Below are 26,717 nucleotides of genomic sequence, written 5' to 3' on the forward strand. Positions count from 1 at the left end.
AAGTGGGACAGAGACAGGAGTTTAATCTGAGGTAAATCTAAGCATGTAAGTGAACCAGATTACATCAGCTAAAGGACCAGTTCTACTGTCATTTACACCCAAAAACATATTCAGATGCTTGGGTAGTGGTAATTAATTTTACCAATATTTTTAGTAGGAAACTTTTAAATTCTGTTTTAAAGACATCTAAATAATTTTAAATGGTTTTATGCAAATAAGATCAATTTAAAAACACAGATAATATAAAAGTTTTTAAATTGATGCTCTGCATTGAAGTGCATCTTCTGAAGACAACAGGCTATTTAAAGAAATACATCTTGTACTCAGTGGACAGTCCTGAAGCCTGCTGTAGTAGTTTATCACAGAGATTCCCTGACTTTACACATTGTCTAAGGTATAATGCAGATGCATTGGACTAACTCTTCATTTCAACTGTATCATTTTAATTCTTATTAGCTCTCTAGATGATACAGGGGCTATAAAGTATTCTGATAGTTACCCTCTTTCTTCTTTTTGGACCACCATTAATCTTCTCAAAGAGTAAATTCTTGGTCTGGAAGAGGGAAAAAAATGCAGCCATCAAATTTATTACACTCTCCTTTTAAAATACTACTTTTGTTGTTAAATATGAGCAAGTTTAGAGGGGTGCATACTTTTATGGGAAAGATAAACCACAAATAAATATTTGGATATTCCTGTTAACATTTTGCAATTCTTCAGGAGCAGTCACAGGCTTATCAACAATTAAAAAACCAGTAATTTTCCACTATGTTGCACTATATTATCATCTGTGTTCAGGCAATAAGCGCTTCAAGTACGTGCTGCTGTAATGATACAGACTGGATGTTCCCCATCATGTGATACATGGTATAAATACATAGATATTAAAAAAAATAAAAAGTAAAAAAAAAAAAGTAAGAGTGGGAGGGAGAGGAAGCAGGAATCCTGCCTCTGGTACATCTTTCTATACATTTGAGGTAACACAAGAACAGGAGCAAAAAATATTTCCTATACAAGGGATTTTCTAATTCCTTTTAAAAACAGCAATCGGTGTCATTCCTACTGTTTTGTTGTCTTTGCTTATTCCCTTCCAGATATCAACACTTCCCAGTGCAAAGTTCTGCTGAAAGGAGTTCAGTGCCAACTCTTCCTTTGTTTAAGTAGTGCCCTCAATAAAGTTTCTAAAAACCATTTGGCCTGTAACATTTTTAATGGCGAACCTTTTAAAAACTGCCAAAAACGTCTTGGCAGAAGAGAAAGTTATGATGATGAGAAAAGAAAAAAAAAAAAAAACCAACACAAAAAAACCCCTCTGACCATAGTTTACATAAGTGTATCCACATATTGTTGTATTTCATACAAGTAGTGAATTCTAATAAAGTCTGGAATAACACACACATGCTCAACACATTTTGTTTCAATTGTGTATTATGAAGAAAAACAAAACCAAACCCTAACCTGAAAATGGAAGGAGAGAAGAATTACATGTATAAAAGCAGAACACTGTATAAACAAGGCCATTAATTCTGCTATAAACAACTGACCTAATGTTGATTACATAAATAGAAAGTGTAATTCTAGCGCAAGACAAATTCACCAAACACTTCTACCCTCTCTGCAGCCTTGATATGAGAAAAAACAAACATTTTCAAGTGTTACAATGAAATCTGCCAAAATCGTCTGTTTTGTACTTCTCATGTTCATTAAACCCCAAATTCACAAGGCCTATCTCTTGCCCAACCTCAGTTATTTTGTCTGAGCTGTGCCAAAAGGGAACAGAGATGAAGTTGGCCAAGGGAGACAATCTTGGCTAGTCATTTATGCAAACTCACTTTGGGAAAACTTAAATTTAACATTTTAAAGAAACCCACGGATGTGTAAATTATTCTCTTTAGGAAACAAAGCACTGCCGAAGACTCTCTTTGTAAACTATTTGACCGTATACTTTTCATGACAGGAAAAATAGTGTTTCTGAAATAAAAAGAATTTCATGACTACGGGAGCTAACATTTCTGTCACTCAGGAAAATTCCTTACAATTGAACTGTTCCTGCTCAGGAAGATCGTATTTTGCTTGGTCTGTTTGGGAATGTTTTAAGACCATAACTACTACTTAAGCATTATGTGGAGCGCAAAGCAAATGAGGTTATGGAGCATAAGCTAATAGCGTGCTTGTAGGGTAATAGCAATCCTGAAAATATGTTCCACTGCGTAAGGGCCTGAGCTCATCAGCCACCAAAATTTGTCTGTGAAGTGCTCACCATTCTCATCCCTCACCTAGGACTCATTAGGAATGAAGACACAGAGTTTCTCCAGTTAAAGATACACCTCTTCTGGAGATGTGCTGCACGTGAATTGCTACTTTCCCCTAACTCCTGGAGCTTCCTTTGCACCCTCCCAGCTAGTTGCGTTAGAGTACTACAGTTGGGATTTGGGTGGAAAAAACTCAGAAGTTAAATTGCTTACAACGAGCTAGCTCATGCCAGAGAGATTTACCCTTAGGTCTTTCAGACTTCACTGAAATTTGTTTAAGTCAGTAAAAGTCAGCAGCTCTGTAATCTGGACCTGCACAATCATTAAGCAAAACTGAAAAGGAAAATTGTATTAGCAAGGTTGCACCCTTTTGGGAGGGCTTTATTTTTCAGTCAATTTACAGTGTTACCAGGAATATCAAGCATGACAATTTCTATTACACCAAACATACTACACTGAATTAAACAATCTGTATTTACTGCCTGAAATTGAAGAGGGGTACCAGACTTATCATAACACATCCTAATAAACACCATTGCCATCCAGGTATTTAAAAATGTCAGTTGGCAAAGAATGATGCACTTAACATTGCTCACTATGACTGAAGTTAGAATACAATGAAATTTATGAGTGACTAGTTTCAGGATTTCATTAGAATTAGGAAGCCAGAGACGGCAATTTCTTTAACAAGGAGTTGAATATTTTTATCCCTGCTTCCCATTTGCTTTCTTTGTACTGTCTTGGATCCTTCCACTGTAGCTGATAAGCAAAACTGGCCTTATTTCTACCCTGAGAGTGAAATATTATCCACTGCTTCAGTAAAAAGAAGTGATGCTGAAAAACATAGTTGCTTTTAATTTTCCACTTGTACTGATACTGGTGTCAGAAAACACAGCTGAACTTCCCTCTTCTTTTTAACCCCTACACATGGTAGTGGTTAACACTTTGGGTTTCAATAAATATACAACTTATATGTAAGTGGGTTTTAGATTTGTATTGTAAATTGGGTGTTGTAAACTATCTTCATGCAAGTCTTTCTGGATGCCAACAGCACTTCTTCAGACCATCTAACGAGTCAAGTTGCAAGATGCAGAAAAGGCAGACTCAAATGGAAAGTCCTTGTCTCCTGCAAGGGAAAGTCTGAACTGAGGGGAAAAAAACCTCCAAAACCTCTATGGCCAGAAATCATAGAAACTAGGGTACACACTAGGGCACACTAGGGTAGAAACCTCCAAAAGTCCCTCATCTTACTATTCCCACTGTCCCCTCTACATTTTCCACATGTAAGGAGAAGAAAAAGTGTCTTCGGGGCTGGGGAGGAGAGTATAAGCTCTGTATCTTGCCCTATAAACAGAGACTCTTCCCCAGACTTCCCACATGCCAGCATATTGATACGTGGAGAGTTCTCCCAAAGACAGGAAAATTCTTCCTCTTTCTTCCCTCTCCTAACCCAGTACACATTTATCATGATTTATGTATTCATATCTTCACATGTATTGGCAGTATTTACACACAACTTTTAGCCTCTACACAGAGTCATACACTTTGCTGTATGAGGCAGCTCCTAGGCTTGTTTTACCTTTATAAAATGTGCGTGCTATTCGCAGGGTACTGCAGAGGTCCCACAGCTTTGCAAGCATGAGAGTCTGTCACCAAAACAAACCAACCAACCTGTTTCTTTCCCATTATTCATGAACAAGCAGGTCTTTTTTTTTTTTTTTTTTCTGACCTGCTAATGTAATTTGGGTTTTACTGTGGTTACGCTAAGGAATGCATGCTGGCTCCTTGAGAGGACAAGTCAGTGGGAACTGTAACACTGCCTCAACTGCTCTGTGGCAGGAAAAGGCAGGGAGAAGCTCCCCCCGAGAGCCGCGAGCACGCGCCAGCTCGCACGGGTCCAGGAGACACACTGACTCCGAGGGCTTCAGACGGTGGTGACAGCCTAGCGCCTTCACAGCACGCAGGAGTTCGTGGAAACGCAGCCGGGAAACACGCAGCCATTACAGCCCCTGGGGCATTTGGTCCTGGGCTCTTCCACGGCAGAAGCAGGAAGGGGCTGCTGGTGGGCAGAGGGGATTTTGGCGGCTGGGGCAGCGGGAGGATGAGGATGCACGCAGTTACCCGCTGGGCAGCCCAGTTGGCTGCATCGGTTATTTAAGATCTAATCCAGATGACAGTAAGTGACCTGAAAGATCTGATCTACTTTATCTCTCCTTTGTAAAGTCCCAAACAGCTAATTTTTAGAGCGCTTTTCTGCTCTTGTTTTTCCAGAGAGATAAAAATAACAAGAGCAGCCATAAAACCAAATACCGTTGTATTTATCTTTTTAATGTGTAGTAATACACAATGAGGCGGCAATCGGGGCAATTCTCCTGGATTTCAGCAGAACATTCGCTCATGCACATTACCAGCTGTTTCATCTCTAATTAAAAAGATCTGGAGTTGGCTACGCTGCAGCTAGATATGATTACTGTTTAGTACCTAACAGTCTGGTTTAATCCATGCGTGAGCAGTTTTTTTGCCCTGAATTAGTAGTGATGGATGGAGAAATGAAAAAAGGCCAGTATTCACTAATGATTACCTACCATTTGTTAAGTATATATGTTGCTGATGACAACACAGTATGTACGCTTGATTCTGAAATATTGCTATAGGCCAAAGATTTACAGAAGTGCTTTTATAGTCTTCAGAATGGTATTATGAAAGTAAATTACTTATGAATAATAAGAAAACTAACAGCATTATCTGGCATAAATAAGAAAGTTCACCATCTGGTGTTTTTAAAAGGAAAACCTTTGATGGTAATTACTTAGAATGCAACAAGAGTTTCCAAAATTTGGATTTTTGGCATGATTCTCTCTAGAAATTTAGCACTCACATAAGTAATTAAGACTATAAATCTTACATTGGTTTGATTATGAATGATGAATCATTGTCTCACAATTACAGCAGGAGAAGAGGCTGCCAAACATGTCCATTTATCGATATATGCTTACTGAGCACTGGTTTAGGGCAATCTTAAGTGTTATAACAATGTAAAATGAGATTTCATTATTTGCCCTAGAAGCATAAATTATGATCATTGTTATTGTTTTCCTGGCGCCTGAAGATGGATTTGGGATTGGACATTTAACTGATGCAATCTAAGATTAAGCAGCAGAGCTCTCTTTGGAGCCTCTAGCCTGCAGAAATAGTCTGGCTGGAGTTATTAAAGTCCTTGTACGCTCAAAGCAAGATTTTTGCCCTTAGTGTAGCTCGCTGTATTTATTACACGCAATGTGTAAAATAGGTTTTCAATGTAATATAGTGTACAACCTGAATAGAGGAAGAAGCAGCATCAAGTCCTCCAAAATCCTTAAGCCAGAGAGGATTCCTTAGAGCAAGTTATCTGGACCTAGATTTTTTTAATGTGTTTAGGCACTGCTGCACTCCATTTATTTATTTGGTTTTTTTAGCATCTAAGTAGCTGAACAGTGAATAGTCACTGAGCCTGGATAATCTTTCAAATTAGGGTCCTGTGCTGTTTTGAAATCTTGTGCTAAAATCTGTGCTAATTTTGGTTACTGTTCACTGTAGTTTGAAATGTGGTTTGTTGCGTTTATCAAGCACATGCACAGCTGTCATGCTTTGGGACAGGTAATAAGACAAGGATTTCTACTTTCTATTTTTATGGGCTTTTCATCAATCACAGGCATTATTTCTATATTTTTAAGGGCAAGTTCACCTTTTTGAGAAGTTTGCCTTAAGGTGTTAACTTTTCCAGCAATAAGCACAATATTCTCTCCTTGTGGTTTCATAGTATCCCACACAGCAGACAATACCCAGTTTCACATGCAACAAAAATAAGCAAGAAGCATGTACTCACCCACTTGCCCATGTTGGGATAGTCATGCTCTGGATCAAAAAGGTGTTGGTGCAGCTGGTATTCCCTGCTGAACTCTGCTGTGTCTGGGGTGTTTTCTAGACACCCATCATCAACTGCAAAAGCATGTCAGAAGGCACCAAGTGCTTAGTAGCTTTGAAACACACAATATGTGCCACGTTAATCACCAAGCTTCTTAATGCAATTGTGCAGTTTAAAAAAACCCAAAACATTTAAAGAACCACATGACTGGAAAATATCAGGTATTTTTTTCTTCTGAAAGGAGTTTGTCAGGACATTTTTTTTTTAAAAAAAAACCCCACAACTTAATGAAATTTCAAAACTAAACAAATTTATTTTCCAAGCTCTCCCCCTCCTTTTTGTTTTTCTTTTAAATTAGTGATCGAGCTTGATTTTACATGGAACTGCATGTTATTCTGATTCAGAAGGGATCCTCTCTTCATTTTTAAATGCCCACAGGAAGTTGGAGAAATTGTTTAGGCAACACTTTTGAAGCTCAGATAAAACGACACTGTGAGCAGAGACAGAATTTCCTTCACTGAGTAGCTCTTCATGGAACTACATTTCTGGTTTGCTATTTTGTTCAAAATGGCTGAACATCATTCATGCATCATAAGATCTCATAAAAATGCAGTGTGGCAGAAGTTTTATGCTGAAGACATTTCTGCAGATTGGTACTGGGTCCAGACTGGTACCTGATGGGTCCGGAAGCCTCCTTTAATCACAATGGATGGTTTTGCAGGCGGTGTCACATCAAGGATAGTACCCTTTTAAAAATCAGCTTATAGACTTTTTACCAAAATAAGTAATCTTTAGATTGAACAAAGATTCAGCAACTTGAGGTGAGAGTAGCTCTTTGGATAGAGTGTTCTCCTGGAGTCCAAGTTCCTCTCAGACATACTCAAGGAGATCCTACCACCCAGGGCATGACGCTGGGCATCCAAGCAGCTATGTCTGCCAGAATACAGGCACTCCAGAGGACACACCTGTGGACTTCCCCTTCTGTCTTTGTGTAATCATCACATAAAAAGATTTGCAGATGGATTATCTTTTTCCCTTAGGTGTGGGAAACAGTAAAGACTTGACTTAAAAATGAGTTCATTCAATGATCTGAGGAGGTTATTCTAAGCCCAATTTTCTCTCTTTTCTCCTTAGAATGGGGAAAAAAAATAAAGTTGCCAATAGGAAACAGGGGAAAACTAAACATACTGGTGAAGTAACTTAGAAACCATTAAGGTTAACTACAAGCACTTAAAAATTATTTCAGTCTCAGCAGGAACAGGGTCATCTCAAGAGAGAAGCAGGTGACAACACAAATGTGGTAGCCCTTCTCAGAGCGTCTGTGGCTTCTCGTAGAAAACACAACGGGCAGCTGGACACATGTGTGCCCTCTGCAACTGCTAATCCAAAAGTCTTCAAGCTCAAGTGCTCCAGGCTTATGTATTCCTGCTGTGGAATGCACATATGTAGACAGTGACTGGAAAAATTGTTTTCCATTAAGCAAATCCACAGACCTGATTGAGGAAGGCCTCTGGTAATTTGTATGCATAATACAGTCACCACTTGAATTTCCATTTAAGGCTCTGAAAAACATTTTACTCTAATCCTAGTAGATACTATCTTCACTCACAGTGTACCTACGACAGAGCCATTTATCCAAGCAGGCAGCACTTCCCTAAGAATTCCCCCTGTGTTCAGCTCTGACCGTATCAGCTTAGCTAACAACTTTTATTTCACCTAAGAAAGAAAAATTGAAGGGATTTTCAAAGGTATTTCTCTGGATGCCAGGTTTTTAGTTTATTTATCTAATCACTAACAGAAGTCTAATGGGCAAGCACAGAAGGGAGAAAGTCTGTGTGTGTGCTTGTGCCTGTGAGAAAACCTAAACCCATCGTTTGCAACCTGTCAGACAACAGATATATTGAACAAAGTGGAAGATTAGATATTATGTCAGAAGAGATGCAGGCATCATCACCAAACGGGCTATAATCAAAAACAGCAAGGGAGAACTATTCGAAATTCTGTCATATTTTTGAATGAAATGTAAAAACACTGTTTGCAAAACTTTTCTTGACAAATATTTATTTTGTGATCAATTCTAAGCTAGTTAGAACATTTTTAAATAAGAATACAGACAACTGTTTTGCATTATCCAAATAACATAAAAGAAGACTAAACAGAAAAGATTTTGAAAGGATCTCTTAGCTCACAAATAAAAAATGAGAGAAAAATAGAGTGCTCATTCCCAGTTCCAGCTCCCAAGGCAGCCAATGGGTGTTTTACTACTACTTTCAGTACTGGAAGTCATTCCTTGGCTCAGATAACAGGAAAAAGATCAATTCCCTTAGGGTATGTCTATATCATGCACATGGAGTGCTGCTTTAGAGATCCTTTAGGACTAGCCACCCGCATGGCTTGGTATATGTGCAGCTGCAAACTGAGGGATGTACCGGGTGTCTCAGGTACCATATCACTCTGGCACTCCAAGGCTGCACGGCTCCTCTGCCAGAGCGAGCCGGCGTGCAACGTGCTGGGGTACGTCCATGTAGTTCTCCATTTCTTGGCACGGATGCACCCTCAGTGAGCTATAAAGCCACATGGACTGGAGCCAAGGTATCTTAAATATTGACTCATGGTCTGGGTTGGAGATCAGGGCAGACAGTTTCATTCCTCTTGGCACAATGAAAGTCTCTAAAATAAGGGTAAATCTCATCTGTACAGAATGAAAACCTTTTTCAGGGGCCAGCCTAAAAATGAACTCCCTCAGGAACAAGATGTTATCATAGATCTCGCCATCTTCTACTCCGAGGTCAAGATGATTTCTTCCACCTGACCTTCTCTAGCAGTCATATAGTACTACAGAAGGTGCACATATTAGGGGGTGGGGAAAAAAAAAAAAATAATCTCATCTAAACCACCCGATTGCTCAACAGTTCTGCTCCTGGGGTAGAGAATGAAAGAAAATGCCCATTGCTGATCAAGTGTCATACTGCCTAGTACAGCACTGAAAGATGTACAGTGAAGACAGGTGTGAAGGCTATAGCAGAATTACCTGTTTTTCCAATAGGGCAGGGATTTGGAGGGTCAGGATATCCTTGATCTTCGCTAAAATCCTTTGGTACGTTATCTCCTGTCAGCTCAGCCACGATGTTTGGGATATTGCCATAAGGACCCAAGTGCTGGAGACCCTCATGCGCACCACCTAGCAAAGATGATTTACACATGCTGTCTTTTTACAAGATTAAAAGTGTAAGTGCTTTAGTTGCTTCACGTAATCCAGACTTAGGTTTAAAAAATACATATAATTGTTATAGAGACAGATCCAAGTTTAGATTTCAAAAGTCTCTTTTAGAAACATAACCCTGTGACCTAAATCAGATAACTTAGGTAATGAAAAATGAAACTAGGAAACAAAATCAGCCACTTATTATTAATCTTAGGGTTGTTTTTCTCCTTAACTATGTAAGCTATAGGTAAGAAAACGCAAAGAAAAAGGAACATGAGACAGTAATGGAAGTTAATACATTTACTCCACAATCATCTTCAGTCACTGATACTGTTAATAATTGAAGAAGATATGGCAAGACAGCATCACGGCAAGCAAAGTTAATGACACTGCAGAAAGAAATAATAATATTTGCACAGCCTAGAAATACATTAATAAATTAAGTCATGTGAGGGAACCAAGGTATTATAGCAAATTTGCTTGTGTACAGCTAGGAAAATTATTTTTAAATCAAACCATTTCTTAAATGCAAATTTGAGTTTCCTGCAGTAATGGTGAAAAGTGATTAAGAGTCCACATTGTTGATGGGAATTCCTGTGCATGTACACCTACACAGTAGTCATTATGGTATGAAACATCACATTCAGTGACTTTTACACCTTTACTAAATAGACCAGTTCTAGGTGCAGACTTTTATATTTGCCCTGCGGGACTCGGAGCACCATCACCGCAGGGTTACAACAGCGGTGTGCAGCAGGTTTTATAACTCAGTGGGGGAGGACATGATGATGGGCTTCCTGTTCTTAAGCAAGCACACACAGAACTGGTGTGCTACAGCCTTCTTCCATGCATCTCAGCTTGGGCACCTTGCCTTTGACAACTATGGTCTTCCACTAAAAGTTTGGGAACCAAGCTCAGGCCATTCTCTCTATATGCCTCTCTACAAATATTTATCTGCTCCAGATCCTTTCTGCACGCATTACTGGCTGAATGCATCTACAGGCTAAAACCCAGCTGCTCACAGAGTTTTCTGAATACTACTGTACCGTATTCTTTTGAATTTCAGACAAATAAAAACTTGGTTTCAAGCACGTTCTTTTACCCTGCCATGAGACAGCCACCACACAAACTGCAGCAACAGCTAATGTAGTTATTGAGTACCGAGATGGTTGTGTGACAGCAGAGCAACGTTTTTTAAAAAATCTGTATAGTAAGCGATAACAACGTACAGTCAACATATAAACTCCACTAACAATGAATGAGAGGAAAAGAATTTGAATGATTGGAAAATGTGAGTTAAACAGTGAACACAGACACAACTGTTTGGGTAAATAGCATGATCACCAAATTATCACCAAATAGTCTTATTTTCCATTTCTATAATTTTCATAGATCCAAGAAGATTGGAATAAACCTTCTGAACATGAAAGCTGCTCCAGAAGAATCATTCAAGTGCTGCTGTCTCTACAAATAAATTCTACCAGCCAAAATCATCTTTTATATAGCTAGGCATTGTAAGCTAACATAATCACTTTCAAAAATTGCTAACATAAGGCAGTCTTGACAAATTTTGTATTCATTTCTACATTTAGAAATAGTAGTTAGTCAAATTGTCTATATTTTGCAATAATCAGCTGGAAGCTGGCATTATAGTACCAGAAGCAAGTTAGTCTATAAGCATATATATTTCAATTCTATTTGCATGATTCACTAAAATTTAATCAACATGCTAATTTTCCCCCTCAACTACAAATTTCTTATTCTGTAATGCAATGTTGAAGGAAAGTTTTACAGATATGTAACAAACATAAAAGTAGCCTTATAAAAAATTTGCATCTGTGTTATATGAGGTTTCCCCTTCTAGCTGACCATGAGACCTGGTCCTAAAACCAGAATAGCATATACACTATGAACTATTGCACATTTACAGTCAACACAAAGATGATGCCTGTAAGAACTGTATAGATTCAGAATAATGCTATGGTGATGAGGTTAAAAAATGCGTAACATACATTTAATTTAATGTCATTTAATCTAATGTCTAACGTATAGCATAAAATATTCCTTTTGTACTGAGCTCCTTCACATGAAGATTGATTGCATATATGTACTTAAAAGCATCAGGTTATGATTCTGCTGTAAACTACGGAACCACATAATCAATACATGTTTGAACATCCTGTATACAATGTGGTTCACTATGGGACAATCCATCAGATAGAAGCATATCTATGCTTGTATGTGGTGCAGACCTCTTGGCACCAAAGCTCCATCCATAAAGAAAACAGAGGTACTTAGCAGGCTCCAGTGTGCTATATATACACGTAAGTTTAAACCAACTGCCAAGAATTCCCTTGACGGAGTACAAAACAATCTTTTTATATTAATATAAAGGATTGTTTCCTTTAGGTATAAATGTCCAGGATCGTTTAAGGGTTTTTCCTTTCTTTCCAAAAGAGCTGGAGACAATAGCACCTGCTCTGGTGCCATAATTTAGCACACTTGAGTGATTTAATAACATTAGCAAAGCTTATTCCTTATAAACTGTGATAAATAGTGCATTCAGTAAAGACTGCAATAATAAAAATAAAATGCTATGAATATACCAAATAGCGGTATTATGTACAGTAATTCAAAAGCTGCATTAGTTTTGGTATTGTAATGTTACTGATTTGAAGAAACATATTAGGATTAAATACATTGCAGCTACCAAGTCAAAATACTGTGATGCAAACACATACAGTCAGCTACAAAAATAGCACAAGATGGGTCTCTTGAACCTTGAGGCAGAGACTGAAAGAAAAAGACAAGGCTACTAAATATCGAGGAACTTTTTGTAATTTCCTGTCCAGGGGAAGCATGTGGGACCCACTGTTAAATTACGTGAAACTGGACCAGGAAAAATCCAGAAGAACAGCACAGAGAACACCCTTGTACTGAGAAAGGAGGGGCTAGATAAATCTACATTTTTCCCATCTCTCCTTACTTCTTGTATGAACTGGCTTTTGTGTACCACATACTAGCAAAAAAACCCTACTCCAAAACAATGAGCTCCCTTTCATGTGCAGGGTTTCTGTGTGAGCGTGTAGTTATTTCACATCCCTACAGGATAAAGTAGAAGTTTAGGTCTTTTGGACTGAAGTCAGTATTGTCATAAGCAAGCTTTGGATTTCATTTAAAATATATGCATATATGTAACCATCTTCTGGTACTGGTCTTAAACTGTTCCAGGGTGGAAAACAAAAATGGAACAATGCCTCTCCCCTTTCCTGGAAAAGTCTTTAATCATCTCGCCAACTGCTGGTATCATCTCAATTAGAGATACTTGGAATGACTAAAAATTTAAAGAGCACACATTTTAGCTCATTTCTTTGTAGGAGCAATACTGTCTCTATGGGTAGGAGGACAACACAAGCACTCCATTCTTGGAGAAAAAAAAAAAAAAAAGAAGAAAAAGAAAGGAAAAGAAAACACAAAGAGCAACTAGTTTCCTGCCAGTATTCAATACTTCCCTAATCAAACACATCCAATGGAGCAGGTTTGCGGGCAGGACTTGTGACCCTGTGGGGGACCCATGCAGGAGCAGTCTGCTCCTGAAGGACTGCACCCCGTGGAAGGGACCCACGCTGGAGCAGTTTGTGAAGAACTGCAAGCCGTGGGAAGGACCCACGTTGGAGAAGTTCGTGGAGGACTGTCTCCCGTGGGTGGGACCCCACGCTGGGGCAGGGGAAGAGTGTGAGGAGCCCTCCCCTGAGGAGGAAGGAGCGGCAGAGACAACCTGTGATGAATGGACCGCAACCCCCATTCCCTGTCCCCCTGCGCTGCTTGGGGGGAGGAGGCAGAGAAAATGGGGAGTAAAGTTGAGCCTGGGAAGAAGGCAGGGGTGGGGGGAAGGTGTTTTAAGATTTGGTCTTATTTCTCATTACCCTACACATGTTCTCAGTCCTCTCTCCCACTCTGATTTGACTGGTAATAAATTAAACTGATTTTCCCCAAGTTGAGTCTGTTTTGCCCGTGACGGTAATTGCTGAGTGATCTCCCTGTCCTTATACAGACCCACAATCTTTTTCATTATATCTTCTCACCCCTATCCAGTTGAGAAGGGGAGTGATAGAGAGGCTTTGGTGGGCACTTGGCATCCAGCCAGGGTCAACCCACCACAGTAAGTCAGTGAGAATGGATTTTCAAAAGCGTTAAAATGATTGCAGAACATTTAAAGTCAAACAATGGGACAAATTTGCCTTTCAGTCTCATTGGAACAGTTTCCCACGTCACAGTGTAGATAGGGTTACCCCACTTCCAAATTCAGAAAAGAGGTGGTTTGGCCAATCTTAGCAAGGAGATACAAAAAATAGAATGGCTCACGAGTATCTGTTGTGAGTAAATAAATCCCAGATCCCAGATTAAAGCCCTTTACTTAGAAAGTCATGCTAGGTGCCCTAATTTTCATGTTTTTGCTCTCAAACATCATGAAGCAGGTTCTTAAAGTCTCCAAGCCCTTCCCAGATGCACAGAGAAATACCCTGCCTCGAGTAAGAATTGCACCTCTTACGATCTTGAGCTGTACAAACTCCAAGCAAATATGAGCTGCAAAGGAAGCCTGGTACACCTTATCCCATTTGTGCAAGATTCTTGAGGGAGTAAATAGATATTAATCAGAGATGCAACACCATCTTTGCTACTTTGCAAGATCTTTTGTTAATCTAGACTATTAGCTCTTATCACCGGGAAATCTTCAAAATTATTTCCAGTGTGTCCTCTTGAATAGAGAACATAGCTCTTTTTCCTTTCACTGTGACAGCTTTCCATACTACCCTGCACTTCCTTCCCCAGTCACCTTGCAGTATCTGCCTTTGTGTCGCTGTCACATTCAAAAGTGATGTCTCATCCCTAATCACAGGCAAGTTTGGCAGAGTGCTTTCTGGTGCTCTTGTATCTTAAAGTGGGACACCATCCACTAACTTCCTTTTTCCTTTCCATTATTATCTGCAAGACTCCCCACCATGTAATCTCATTAATTCAAACTGTCAAAAAAATCCTGAATGCAAAAAATGTATTTTCATTTTCCTTACCCTTTCTAACATCGCTAAAAGCTTTACAGTCCCAGTGCCATTTCCCCCATGCGTCTTCGGCTAGCTTGATCCTAGAGAGTCCTATCCCCGTTGCTGAGATTGATTAAGATCAGGAAATCAGAGGCACTGGAAAAATTATAAATGACCACATTTTCTGTATTTCACAGAAGCTGCTAAATAAGAGAATAGGGAAGGAGAAAGAGCATAGGAGAACCAAGAACGGAAAAATGCAAACCTAGCCAGCTTCCTTAACCATTCAAGAGCATGCCTCCGGAAACCCAAGAACACTACAGCTATACATACTCAAGCATCCCAGATTCCAGAGTCAGCTTGTCTTCTCCTTAATGACACAAAGTTTCTTAAAACTATAAAGATTAATTTTCTTTTTCTCTGCAGAGGGACAAATTCCTTCCAATGTGTTTTCTAAAGCCTTAAGCACACACATCACACAATTACTGACCTTGCTTTTAGTGAATAATTCCATTTTATCCCATATTTTAATTACAAACAGTACAAATATTTAAGATATGAAATGCTTTTATTGTGAAATGGTTAGGACTAAAGTAACGCCCATGCCTCACAACAAATTTATAACAGTAGCTTATATGCCATTATTATTCATTACTCAAAGTGCACACACAATAAAAAAAATCCAGCAGCTCACTTGCTGACAGAGCACAAAAGCAATCTCTTATGCCTCCTTTGGTTGCCACAGTCTTCTAATGGACTATACTAATTTGCTCTTCAGCCTGAGCAGAAAGCTTTCGCACTTCACCGTGTGGATAAGCTTACCCTTTTTACAAACACGGTGCAACCTGCAGTATGCAGCAACGGGCCATTGCCCCCTCTGCCACACCGACTTCCAGCTACCATGCGTCAGCAGAGTCAAGGGAAAGCACGTCCAGCAAACAACACACACCTGTAGCTGCCGTAACCTTGCCTTGCTAATGACCACATGTGCAGCGCATGGCGCTGTGAAACAGGGCAACAAAAGGAAGCCAGTGACCTACTTTATCCCACAAGGGATGGGACGCTATTTCAATCCCATAAATGTAAACGTGCCAATGAAAGACTGGAGCGCTTTCTTCACTGGCATTGACACCAGCTGCATGAGAAGCCCAGATGCTCCATCAATGTCAACACACTCATAGAAAAATACTTTACTTTTCGTTCCTGTAATGTGAAGCATGGAGGCACCAGAACTGTCCGCAACAGGACCGTGTTTTCTGTCTACTGCTCCACTGAACTTCACAAAATTTTCCTGTTCATTTTCCCCATTCCTATTCATTCAATTCCATTTTCCATGCAGACAGCTCAAGTCCCAGCTGGTTCTTCAACAGAAGTGTTTAAAAGCTTCGCATGCCTGTCTGACAGCTGCCATCAGGGCAGATTTTCTAACTCCCCCAAATGACCTCACAGTGAACAATACCAGTGTGGGGCTACAAGGCTCCCAAGTCTGCTTTGGTGAGCCGGTATAACCTCACAACTCCAAAAGCAGAGGCCTTCCTATTCAAAACTTCTGCCAACATGGCCCGAGTCAAGATGAAGTTTCCTTGGCACTCAAATAAAAGCATTGGCACGTGATGAAGATGCAAGAGAGCTGTGAGATGAAGAGCCCTGCCAGGTAAGACCAAGCCCAACGCTGCTCTTTGGCGCTGCAAGAGGGACTCGGGCCAGCTAACCTGATCTCAAACATCCTAAAGGGAGAAAACAGCTTCTTCCTCCCTCCTGTTCAGCGGCTGAGAACATTCCTCTTCTCATTCATCCCCGCAGCAGCTGCGAGGGCACTGCTGAAAGCACGCACGACGGGAAGCACAGAGAGAATGGCTCTGGAAAGCTCTGGCGCGTGCCAGAGATCCTATCTCCTGCACACACCACCACAATCAAAAAAAAGCAAGAATCTCTTCTTTGTCTAGACTTCTAAAATACCTTTTCATAGAACCAAATAAATTTAAAAAGCTTTTCCTACTGCAAGTTAATTTAAAATTCAGATGGGAGCAGGGGAAACGCACATGATTTTGAGAACAATTACAAAAGGTATAAATTCTAACTGATGCGCCCAAGGATTTATTTTATGCGTGTGAAAGACAAGGAAGGAAAAAAATCTTTGAAAACAAGAGCTCATCATAATTTGGCCGATCTTCCCTGGCAGATTTTTAAATACTTATAGACCATATTCCATTGCTAGATAAAATTTTACAGTTTCATATTAAACTTCTATATACCAACTGCCAACACTAGAAAACAGAATGACTATAAAGCATCAGGCAATACAGAAGCTATAATATTCCCTCTCCTCCTCAGGTTTCTTACCTCTCTTATTGGATTATTTCCCTCTAGTAACATGTACCAAAAAAATAATCGTGGCTACAAATCCCATTCTAATTGATTAATTATCTTTAGGTACATGAGAATCTACTTAATTCTTAATCCCTACAGACCTGCCACCTTTCTTGCCTGAAAGAGTCCCATCTCAAAGTGCTTTCTCCTCTGGTGGCATCTTTTAAAGATGACTTTACGAATAGCAGCAGTAGTCTATACCACGTAACAGTGGTTAATGAGAGGTTTTAAGAGCTGGAGTCACTTTATCTTCTAGGTTCCTCAGAAGAGCGATGTGACACCTGCACTCCCTCCTGCAGCCACAAGAAGAGGACTGCTGTATGCACGTTGTTTCAAGAAAAGGTTCAAAGTCTCAAATCTAAATAGGTCCCGCAGTCAGACCCACATGCAAATAAAAAAGATCTAGAGAGAAACAGGGTTTAATACACTTTTCTTCTTACGCTCCCCACTGACTGACTTCTCTGACGAGCACGCTAGTTTTGAGAATTTTCCCTGCCTCTCCCCAACACGCCGAGGAGACAAGAGTAGTGCCTGCGCACCTCCTGCAGCAGGAGGGCATCGAGGAAGGGCAGTTCCCGAAATTCAGAAGTGGCAGAGCCCACGGTAGTAACACCCACAGCCTTTGGTGGATCCTGCCCTTGCTCCTCAAGAGGGACATTGAGGCAACACATATCACCTCCACATAGCAACACAAACACCAGCTTTGCTGCTTTATTATTCACTGCTTGTCATGGCTTATAAACTCATATGGAAGCAAGGATATTGTGGGCCCAATTTTCAAACACTTGTCTTTAATGAAGGACAAATAAAGTCATACCACCTCATTATTTTCCTGTTTGTGGAGTTACAGGTATAATCGTTTTACATGCAATTTCTTCACAGAGCTGTGCCAGATTACGTACTCAGATAAAGAAAATCCACTGTAAACCACCACTGTCATTTGGCAGGGTCATCTGGCACTGTCATTAGCTTTTAAATTCAGGAATTAGCATTCTAAATCACCTCTCGTGACATGTATCACTGCCTGATACTCAAATTCTGGTTACGTTTGACAATACAATTTGGGGAATAAAACACAAAGAAAATGATAGGGTTTTTTTTAGTCAGATCTATACAAATTCAGATGTCTACCATATTAATGTCTAAAAAAGGGCAGCTTTACCTTTTTCATTTTATGTTACAAATTTGAGATGTCCATATTAAATTTTGAAATCATATTTCCTGGACTATTTCAGCAATTTGCAAAAAAACCACCCCTGAAAGCAGAGACAAGTAGAGTGATGTTGGGGTTTGATTTTGTTTGTTAAATGTCAGGCCCACCACACAGCATTTGATTAAAGTCATGTGTGCTTCAGCAAAAGCAGTCCCAATGTGAATGTAACTTTATGTCTTAACTGCAGCAGGACTTTCTCTATAGAACAGATACCATAATCCAAATCCCAAATGATCGTGTGGTCTCTTGGCACTAAATTGACACTACAAAGTGGCCCCAAAGCAGCAGCATTGGCTAGGGGAGGTCTGCCCCAGCCCAGTGGGACGCTGCCAGCCCCGGGACTACCTACACTGTTACCCCCGGATGCTGGCACAGAGGATGTAAACTAGAGCAAAGAGGACACAGCCATCACACTGCCATGTTTGCTGACCCCCAGATATCATACTCCCATGTATCAATGGTTATTACTTCTAGTCGCCCAAGGAAGTCCAAATGCATTCTGGTATAAGCATAGCACACACTAGCCCAAAAGCAAACAAGTGCAAATGTAATTTCTGCACTGGTTTCACTGAGTGCATTCATAAGCAAAAGTTTTGGCAACTTCCTAATAAGATTTTACTGTCCTTGTAGGAAACAAGCAGCGGTCTTGCAGGTATGTTACAGGCCAGACAGCAAGGTAATCCAGCACTGAGTTTTATGATTAGGAAAATGTAAACAAAACAGACATTATTAACATGCATGAGTAATCTGCATAATTTTGCAGACAGTAAATTTCATGCAAAGTGCTATTTGTACAGATTCTGTGCTGACAAGTCATTAACTACCAGTTATTAGTAGAAACACTAGCATAATGTTCCAGACTCTCTTAAAGAGTTTTATCATCTCAATCAGGCAAACAGTAACTACCTTTTTCTAAAACAATAAACCGATATTTATTTCCTTTCAAAATAATCAAATAAACCCCAGCCTTTTCTCAGCAGCTATAAGCAGTCTCTGCAGGAGAGACAAAAGCCTCCTGAAGAGGCATCATATTTTCTTATTCCTACAAATGATCAGGATTTAAGAGACATCATTTAGTGTTGTCACTGAGGTTGACAGCATTATGCCTCTTTTGCAGATTGAAAAATTCAGACTCTCTGGGCTGTCATTTCTGGCACCTTTATCAACCATCATCTCACTTGAAGTGTTTTTAAGAAATAACAATGAAACAACCAGATCAAACCCAAACCAACCAACCACCCAAGAAGCTTTCTGTTGTATTTAACTGTACAGGAGACAATGAAAATGTAAGGCGATGATATTTGCAAAATGAAAATAGGGATATCACATTTCCCATTATGAAGTTAAGTGCTATAAACTGCCCGAGCTGAGCTACTGGTGCCCCCGTGTGTTTAAGTGAGATTTTGCTGTTCTCCTATGCATGGTATAATAGTCCTGAAATTTGCATTATACACACATTCCCTTCCCCTCCCCCTAAAAAAAAAAAAAAAAAAACTTTAAATATTGGCACAAACTTATATAAACATGCAAGGAAAGAAAAAAAACCCCATGTGCCCTCTTACTTCATAAACTCCCTGCCAGGCAGAAAAAATAACTTCCATGGTTTTGAAATGTTGAAGGCATTTCTGTATTTTATTCTTTTGTCCTCTACTAACATAGATACGGCCCCCTTCTTGTCTATAGAAAATGTGAACATAGCCCAGTGGTGCCTGTACAGTGTTTTAGTGATAAACCTAAATAGTAACTACAGAAACACAGCTACTTATGAAAAATTCCTGGTTTGCTTTTCTATGTTTTCCCCTCTTTTTATAGATGCTGCTAAGTGACTCCAATACAGCTTTCTGAAAAGATAAATTAACAAGGTGAGCAAATATTATTACAGAAATTAAAGTGGTTAATATGGGTTTATTACTTTTAGGAATGCGGGGGTGTGCAGAAAGAAAATCTGCTCTGTGGTCAGCTGCTCCCAAGACATCACCTTGGGTGTTAAAAAACGTCTTCACTTGACACTCATCATGCAGGACCTGTTTGGCTTCTGCCACGCTGACATGCCACGCACCATCTGCCGGCTGCGGCACACAAGTACAGGGAATCAGCCAGCAAATTCCCATTTTTGTGCCATATTTACCCTGTGAACTGCTTCCACTCAGCTAACAGAGCCCTAGCAAAGGAGCCAGGCAAGTCACGCCGCCTCCGCACCTCCCTGCGGGCTTGGGGCGGAGAAGCCACCCTCCCCAGGCCACTCACACTGGCACCAAGAGAGAAAAGCCACCACGCTCACAGTCCTCTGGACCTCTGAGCTCACCTCGGATTACTCACAGCTTGAACTTCACAGTAATTTCTTGGGAGATCAAACTCGTTTTCAGGCATCTTCTAGAGTCTACTACTACTTTAGCAGCTTGACCTGAGGTAACAGGTGATGACAAATGCAAAGGGAAGGAGAAGAAAAAAAACCCCCATGTATTTATAGATTTCAACATAAGAAAAGGCAGTAACTTCTTTCAATTAACAAGCTGTACTTTTTTTCTATCCATCAACAAGAAAACTATCTGGTCACTTGGGAAAGAGAACATTTGCTGCTAAATGTATTTTCTGAAAAGTGTCCACCTTTTAGTTGTCTTTGGTACAGAGCAAGTTTGTGACTTCACTTACTACAGCCAAGGCAGTCACAAGCTTTTTTTTGGAGGGGGGGCGGGTGGGTGGGGGGAAGACCACGTATAGTTCCTTGCAACACATCCACCCTCTGTTTTTTAGCATTTTAATGTCAAAATACGATGATTAACACCAGAAAAAATGTAGATAGCCAAGATGGAAAATGGGCGTAATTAGGAAATGAACTAACAGCAATAGTATTTTTGTAACTTATAAAATTATTAAGATCTTATTCAGCTGGAAAAGGTTATTATAATAATCACTCAAATTTGCAAACATTTCATTATAACCAGGCTGCTAGTATAAACTTGTCTATATTATGGTGGCCTACATTTGTTTCCAAATTCCAAAGCCACAGAAATTAATTTTTCCTGACAGCACCTCATTTGCAAGTGCACTCATGTTAACGGGTGAAATCTTGGCCTTGTGAAAATCAGTGGTGCTTCTGGAATCCTGCCTCAGCTGAAGCTGATGGCATCCACAGCCATCAACACTGCTGCAGGTCTACGCTGCTGGGGCAATTTCTGACAAAAACATTTTGTTAAGTAAAACATTTTTCTGTAGGAACATACTAAATTTATTAAGCTCTGACTGATAAAGTTTTTTTTATGCTGAGATGCAATATCTGGTCAAAATGAGAAACAGACGCAGTCTAGAACAGTCAGTGGGTTGATGAGGAAGATGCTGGCATGGGATGAACCAGGTTTTAAACTGTTTACGTTGTTTCCTGGATTACTGCAACCTACAGTAGGTCACTGCAACCTACAGTCTGAAAAATGGCTGAAAGTCAACACTCCTGGGCAGTTCAGAATTTCATAAATAATAAGGGTTTCATACCCAATTCTACCCTCCACTACTTTCAGGCAAAAATCCCCAATGAAGACAGAGCCTCAGGATAGTAGTCAGTGAATTACCACTTTGCCATGGTGGTATTTAGGATGAGAACCCTATTTTGCTGTGATGTATTCCAATTACTGTTAAACCTCTTTCTTCTCTTCCCCCTCAGTTCTCCCTTCTATTCTCTTGTAGATTTTTTTAAGCACACAGAATTATTAGCCAGTGACAGCAGTGTAATTATGTTGTGGAAAGCCTATAGGTGAATCCTTCAGAATCTGAAACCTTGTACTGAGGTACTCTAAAAACACACAAGTTTTTTTTTCTATAGCTCATAATTTAACCATAAATTACTTATTGATCATACGGATACCACCAAGAACATCAATCACAAGTCCTCTCTCTCAATCCTCCTCAATACTCCTGCCAGCCAACACCTGTGCTACAGGCACAGGTTTTTTTGCTTAAACATTACAATCCATGACACTGATCCATGACACTGTTTCTTGCGCTGCTCAGTTCACCTCCTTGCACATTAGCCAAGAAGTATCTGAGACACAAGCAAGCTGTAAGAGCTCACCATCATCAGACACATTCTTCCAGAAAGTCCTGCAGGTCTGTTTAGCAGAGCAGAGATTGGAGCTTCCTCCTCTAAGGAAATCCTGTTTCTACATCATGTGATGGAATTTCACAAAATATGTGTGTAAGATCCAGTGCCGCACCCCACCCCGCCCCGCCCAACCAAAAAAAGCCCCAGTTCAGAAAGGTCACAATATTTTTACTATACTGAGCATTACATTTAATCTGCCCATAACAGGTCAATGCCTCATGGGTGTCCTCATTCAAATGCCTCCTGTCCTCATTCCTCGCCTTGCCCGAATCTAGTTCCTATTTTGTTTTATTCAGAAAACATTAGCTGACCAGAGCCACTGGGAGGTCAGGAATGTCAGTCCCCTGGCAATAACCCAGTAGTGGGCAGACTGTGGGGAAAATGGTAAAAACTGCAGTTTTTCAGGCAGATACCATATGTGGAAGCATTATGTATGGGAATCTCCTACAGAACTAGACTGTTTTGAGTAAGTGTCTTACCCGCCATTTTAGCAGTTCTGTTTCCTAAGTAGACACCTAAGAGAAAGTCAAACCCATTATGCAAGTTTTTCCCCAAATTACATAAAAACAAATATGCAAACAGGATGAAACGGAGCATTATTAACTGATTAGTAATTGGGATCTTAAATTCTGAAGTCTTTCACAATGTAACAGTTAAAATCACTGGTTCAGAATGAAACGCAAGTTTTGTTGGATTAGCTATCCTGTAATTCATGGTCTATATTTAAAGATAAACTCATGGTGAAAATTTACTGAATTACACTTACTTTTCAAAAAGGCAGTATGAAAAAACATTGTGTAGAATTACGTAAGACCGTGTTAATCTTGTAACTGGAATCAACACTTTCTTAAGCTGAAGTTTGTAATCAGATACTTGAAGAGATGTCTATCTATAGACTGACACATATCACGACAAGAAACCAAAGAAAGAGCAAGTGATTACTATCTGAAAAACTTACCACAAATCACTCTATGAAAAGCAATGTTTGACATGAAGGTCTGATTTGCATGCCTATTTCTACACTGATTGATAGCGTTCACCTCAGAAGGCTCTTTTGCTTTTGCAGAAATTTCCCAAATAGGGTCTTAAATATCCATGGTAGACTTGAAAAAATGAGACTCATCCTCATCTGATCAATAGGGGAATGTTAAATACGATAAATAAACTGGATTTATGACCTTTCAGTTTTATTCTGTTATATACACAGAAGGTATTTTTATTTAAAAAAGGAAGAGAAAAGAAAGGAAAAAAGTTTGTCTAAGCTGCTTTTCGTGGAAGCCTGTATGGATGACTGGAGAACTAGTATGATGCAAGTCTCAGAAGCACCAGAAAAGTTTCAATGCTTAAAAGAAGAGATTATTAATCTGGTTTTGCTAACATTGTAATTAGAAAGTAATGGCAAACAGCTGAGATGAAATATTTCTCACAGATCCAGATTTGCTTATCTTTTCTAAGCTTTTTTTTTAAAAAAAAAAAAATCTGGGGAAAAGAGGGAGTTGGAGAGTAAAATTACTCACTTCTACCAGTCTGTCCCAATTTCTCTACATACAAACACTCATAAAGGAGGAGGAAAGGGCACAGACCAAATGTTACTCCTTAAGCCTGATCTCTGTCATTTAAGCTTGCAGAAAAGCATATGTTCATCACAGTTTCTTTAGAAAATGTATGAACTTAGGTCTCCAATTATCTGGTAGAAATGCCTATTCAGCTTTAACCCTCTCCTTAGCCTCCATTAAGGCAATTGTATCTCTTTGGCTAGAACAGTCTGGACACCCGGACTGGGACAAAATAAAGGGCACAGACTTACGAACTGTGCAGACGTGCTATGTTGTGTCAAACTGGTTTAATTCTGAGAGACGGGTTGAGACTTTCTGCCCTGTTTTGACGTTCGCACATAAACTATAATATTTGGCACTGCATACCTTCAAGCTTTTGCTGTAATCCCAAAATAAATGCTAGTTTATTACAATTCAAATAGCAAAACATTGCAACATTATCCTAATACCCTAACATTTGAGCCAGATATTTCAGATAGTTTGCATAGTTATGAAAGACCGATTCCAAGGAAAATTTACTCACACAGAGCGGGACCAGAAGCACTGGCCAAAAAAATGAACCTGAGCCCAGAGCATTCATCACAGCACCACAGTGTTGAGGTGCTACTTGCGGACTCAGGGAGAGGAGGACCTGTGTCCTTTCCACCCCCGCTTCCCCCTGCCCGCAGCCCTGCGCGCTCCAGCACCGATCCTGTCCCACGGAGGGCTGCACAGGGTTCTGCAGCACGTAGGAAGAACGCCCCGTATAAGGTTTCTCCCTTTATCTCGCATGACACCGCAAACATTTGATCTCTTCTGGTCTGCAAGTGTTTCTAAAAATCCATGAGATTTGGGCTCTGTGGCTCACACTTGTTTCATGGGAAACAGATATGTGATATATTTATACACGCTAGTGGGGAAGAATTTAGTAAACCCACTGTTTTGAGGTACTAGAGACCAGACACTTTTAAGACAACATGACTTTTCCTACAAAGCCTGTACATTAAAAATCTCCGCTACTTCTTCTGCCAACATCACTACATAAATGAAGGTAAAAGGTGGATGGTGATTTTAAAACAAAGATCAGGCAACAAGATGGTGAAGAAGCCCATGATTTGAAGCTCAGGATATTCTGCATCCATATGCAAAACAATAATTATTACTAAAGGATACTAATAAATTAATCATAACTCAAAGTAGAAATTAGCTACCTTCAATGCTCTGTGGACCAACTAGATTCATAGCCTGGTGCGCTGGATATTCTACCCGGGGTCTGGCAATACCCAGTTGTTCCATAACCCCATGGAGGAGCCTCTGAATATCTGCTTCAGAAACTCTGTCAGGGGTCCTAGGGCTGTGGCTAAAAGCTGAAGCCAATCCAAATGCCAGCAGAAATATCATGTTACAAAGCAAGGTAGCTGTCATTCTGGTAGCCACTTTTATCCTGTGAAAAAGAAAGGAATTTGATTATAAATGATAGTGGAAGAAAAGTCCAGTACGCATGCTGGAAATAAATCACTTCTAATCTTACTACTGCACAGTTTACTACCACAGCTTCTAGGGGCAGCTGAAAATCTATCCAGCTGGAAAATGGGGGCGGGGTGGGTGGGATGTGAGCAGGGGAATAGGGTGGATAGGTTCTTCTCTTCTGAAAAAAATATTAAGTAGCAAACTGCAAAAATCAATTTCCTGATTTGCATTTGCCCATAACATTCATTAACAGTCACTGCAAACAAAATGGATCCACTGTTTCATTTAATGAGAATGTTTCCCCCCCCCCCCCCCCCCCCGTTTATTATGCTTTTTTATAAAGGTCTGGGCTAAATGCAAAGAACGCTTCAGCCAGGAACTGTGTTTTCCAAGCTCTATTCTTGCATTGCCTGAAAAATGAATCACTAGAAACTGCTGAACGACCTCGACTGTATTTTATTTGTACCTTAACACAAGAGGCTTCCTAATTCATATGCATCATCTTCCCCACCTGAAGCAAACAGGTTTCATATTTTTCCTTGAAACCCTTTCACTAAATAGCTGCACAGTGTAGTTTAATTAGGGGGGGGGGGGGGGGGGGGAAACAAAACCAAAACCCAAGCCAAACAAACCAAAAAACAAGCACCACTTACTGTCCTCTTTGAGAGGCTGAATTTTAATCGGAACGCTTGTTTCCTAAAGCTCCTTTCCCCCTCACATCAGAGAATAATTAAGATGCATCGCTTCCAATCCCTTGGATAAACAAAAAACCTCAAGTCCCCCTTGTCTTCCTTAAAACACACCCAGCTGCCCGATTTCTCCACGCCAGACGCTTAAAGATGTTCCGCTGCTCCAACCGCTCCACGCAAGGCACCTGAAAACGCCTTTGAGGCAAAAATGGCTGAAAAAAAGGAGGATGCTGGAAACATTCCCCACTACGCCTGTGCGCGGCTCCACCGCCCCGGCGCGCCCCGCCACCTCCGCTTCGTCAGCCGGTGCAGCAGGGAGCTGCACGCCAGGCGAGCCACCTTTTTTCTACTTAGAGGGGGCGAAAAAAAGCCCGCTTTCTGCAAAATATTCCCCGTTAATACGCAGACGAGCGGGGCTGCCGCTCGGCTGCCTGCCCCACCCCGCACCTCCGTGCTGCGCCCACGGCGAGCCGGCCCGTAACCCCGCTCCCCTCCCCGGCTCCGCGGGCAGCTCAGCAGGCGCCGGGAGCCCCCCCGGGAGCCCCCCGGGAGCCCCCCGGCAGCGCCGCACTCACCTCCCGCTCCCGGCGCGGCTCCGCGGGGGCGGCGGCTCCGCGGCCGCGCATCCTCCGTGCGCAGCCGCGGCCCCCTTCCCCCCGCAGAGCCGGCCCCGCCGGCTTCCCGCGGATTTGTCCCATGAAGAAGGGGACACAAATCTTGGGGTGGGGTGGGATTCAAGGTCTCCCTTTTCAGCTAAACACAATAGTCTAAAAATAAACTGAAGGTTGCTGACGGATTAATGGTTACAGAAATAAGATATTACATATTCCTAGGATTGTGTCTGTCCTCCCGCTGCAATTTCTCTCCCCTGGCATCCTATGATCAACGGTTTACTTACAGTGATAATATTGCCTAACCATAGGCTCACAAGGTAAGAACAC

General features: G+C 40.7%; 1 protein-coding gene across 3 annotated transcripts in view; it reads right to left on the reverse strand.

Annotated features, from left to right (window-relative positions):
• Nucleotides 1-26,402, reverse strand: part of SCG5 (secretogranin V) — a 29,684-nt gene extending 3,282 nt beyond the window's left edge. The window contains exons 1-5 of one of the 3 annotated variants that reach the window (XM_075712455.1): nucleotides 26,352-26,402; nucleotides 24,829-25,061; nucleotides 9,188-9,337; nucleotides 6,118-6,230; nucleotides 500-553 (exon numbers count right to left, since the gene is read on the reverse strand). In XM_075712455.1, the coding sequence (XP_075568570.1) occupies nucleotides 500-553; nucleotides 6,118-6,230; nucleotides 9,188-9,337; nucleotides 24,829-25,042 (531 nt within the window). In that variant the 5' untranslated portion in view covers nucleotides 25,043-25,061; nucleotides 26,352-26,402. Of the gene's footprint in view, nucleotides 1-499; nucleotides 554-6,117; nucleotides 6,231-9,187; nucleotides 9,338-24,828; nucleotides 25,062-25,961; nucleotides 26,000-26,351 lie in introns of those variants that run through there. The other 2 variants (XM_075712456.1, XM_075712457.1) reach the window with 2 other exon arrangements.
• Between the last annotated feature and the right edge of the window lie 315 nt (nucleotides 26,403-26,717).

Source organism: Pelecanus crispus, chromosome 6, assembly GCF_030463565.1.
Source record: "Pelecanus crispus isolate bPelCri1 chromosome 6, bPelCri1.pri, whole genome shotgun sequence".
Lineage (NCBI taxonomy): Eukaryota > Metazoa > Chordata > Aves > Pelecaniformes > Pelecanidae > Pelecanus > Pelecanus crispus.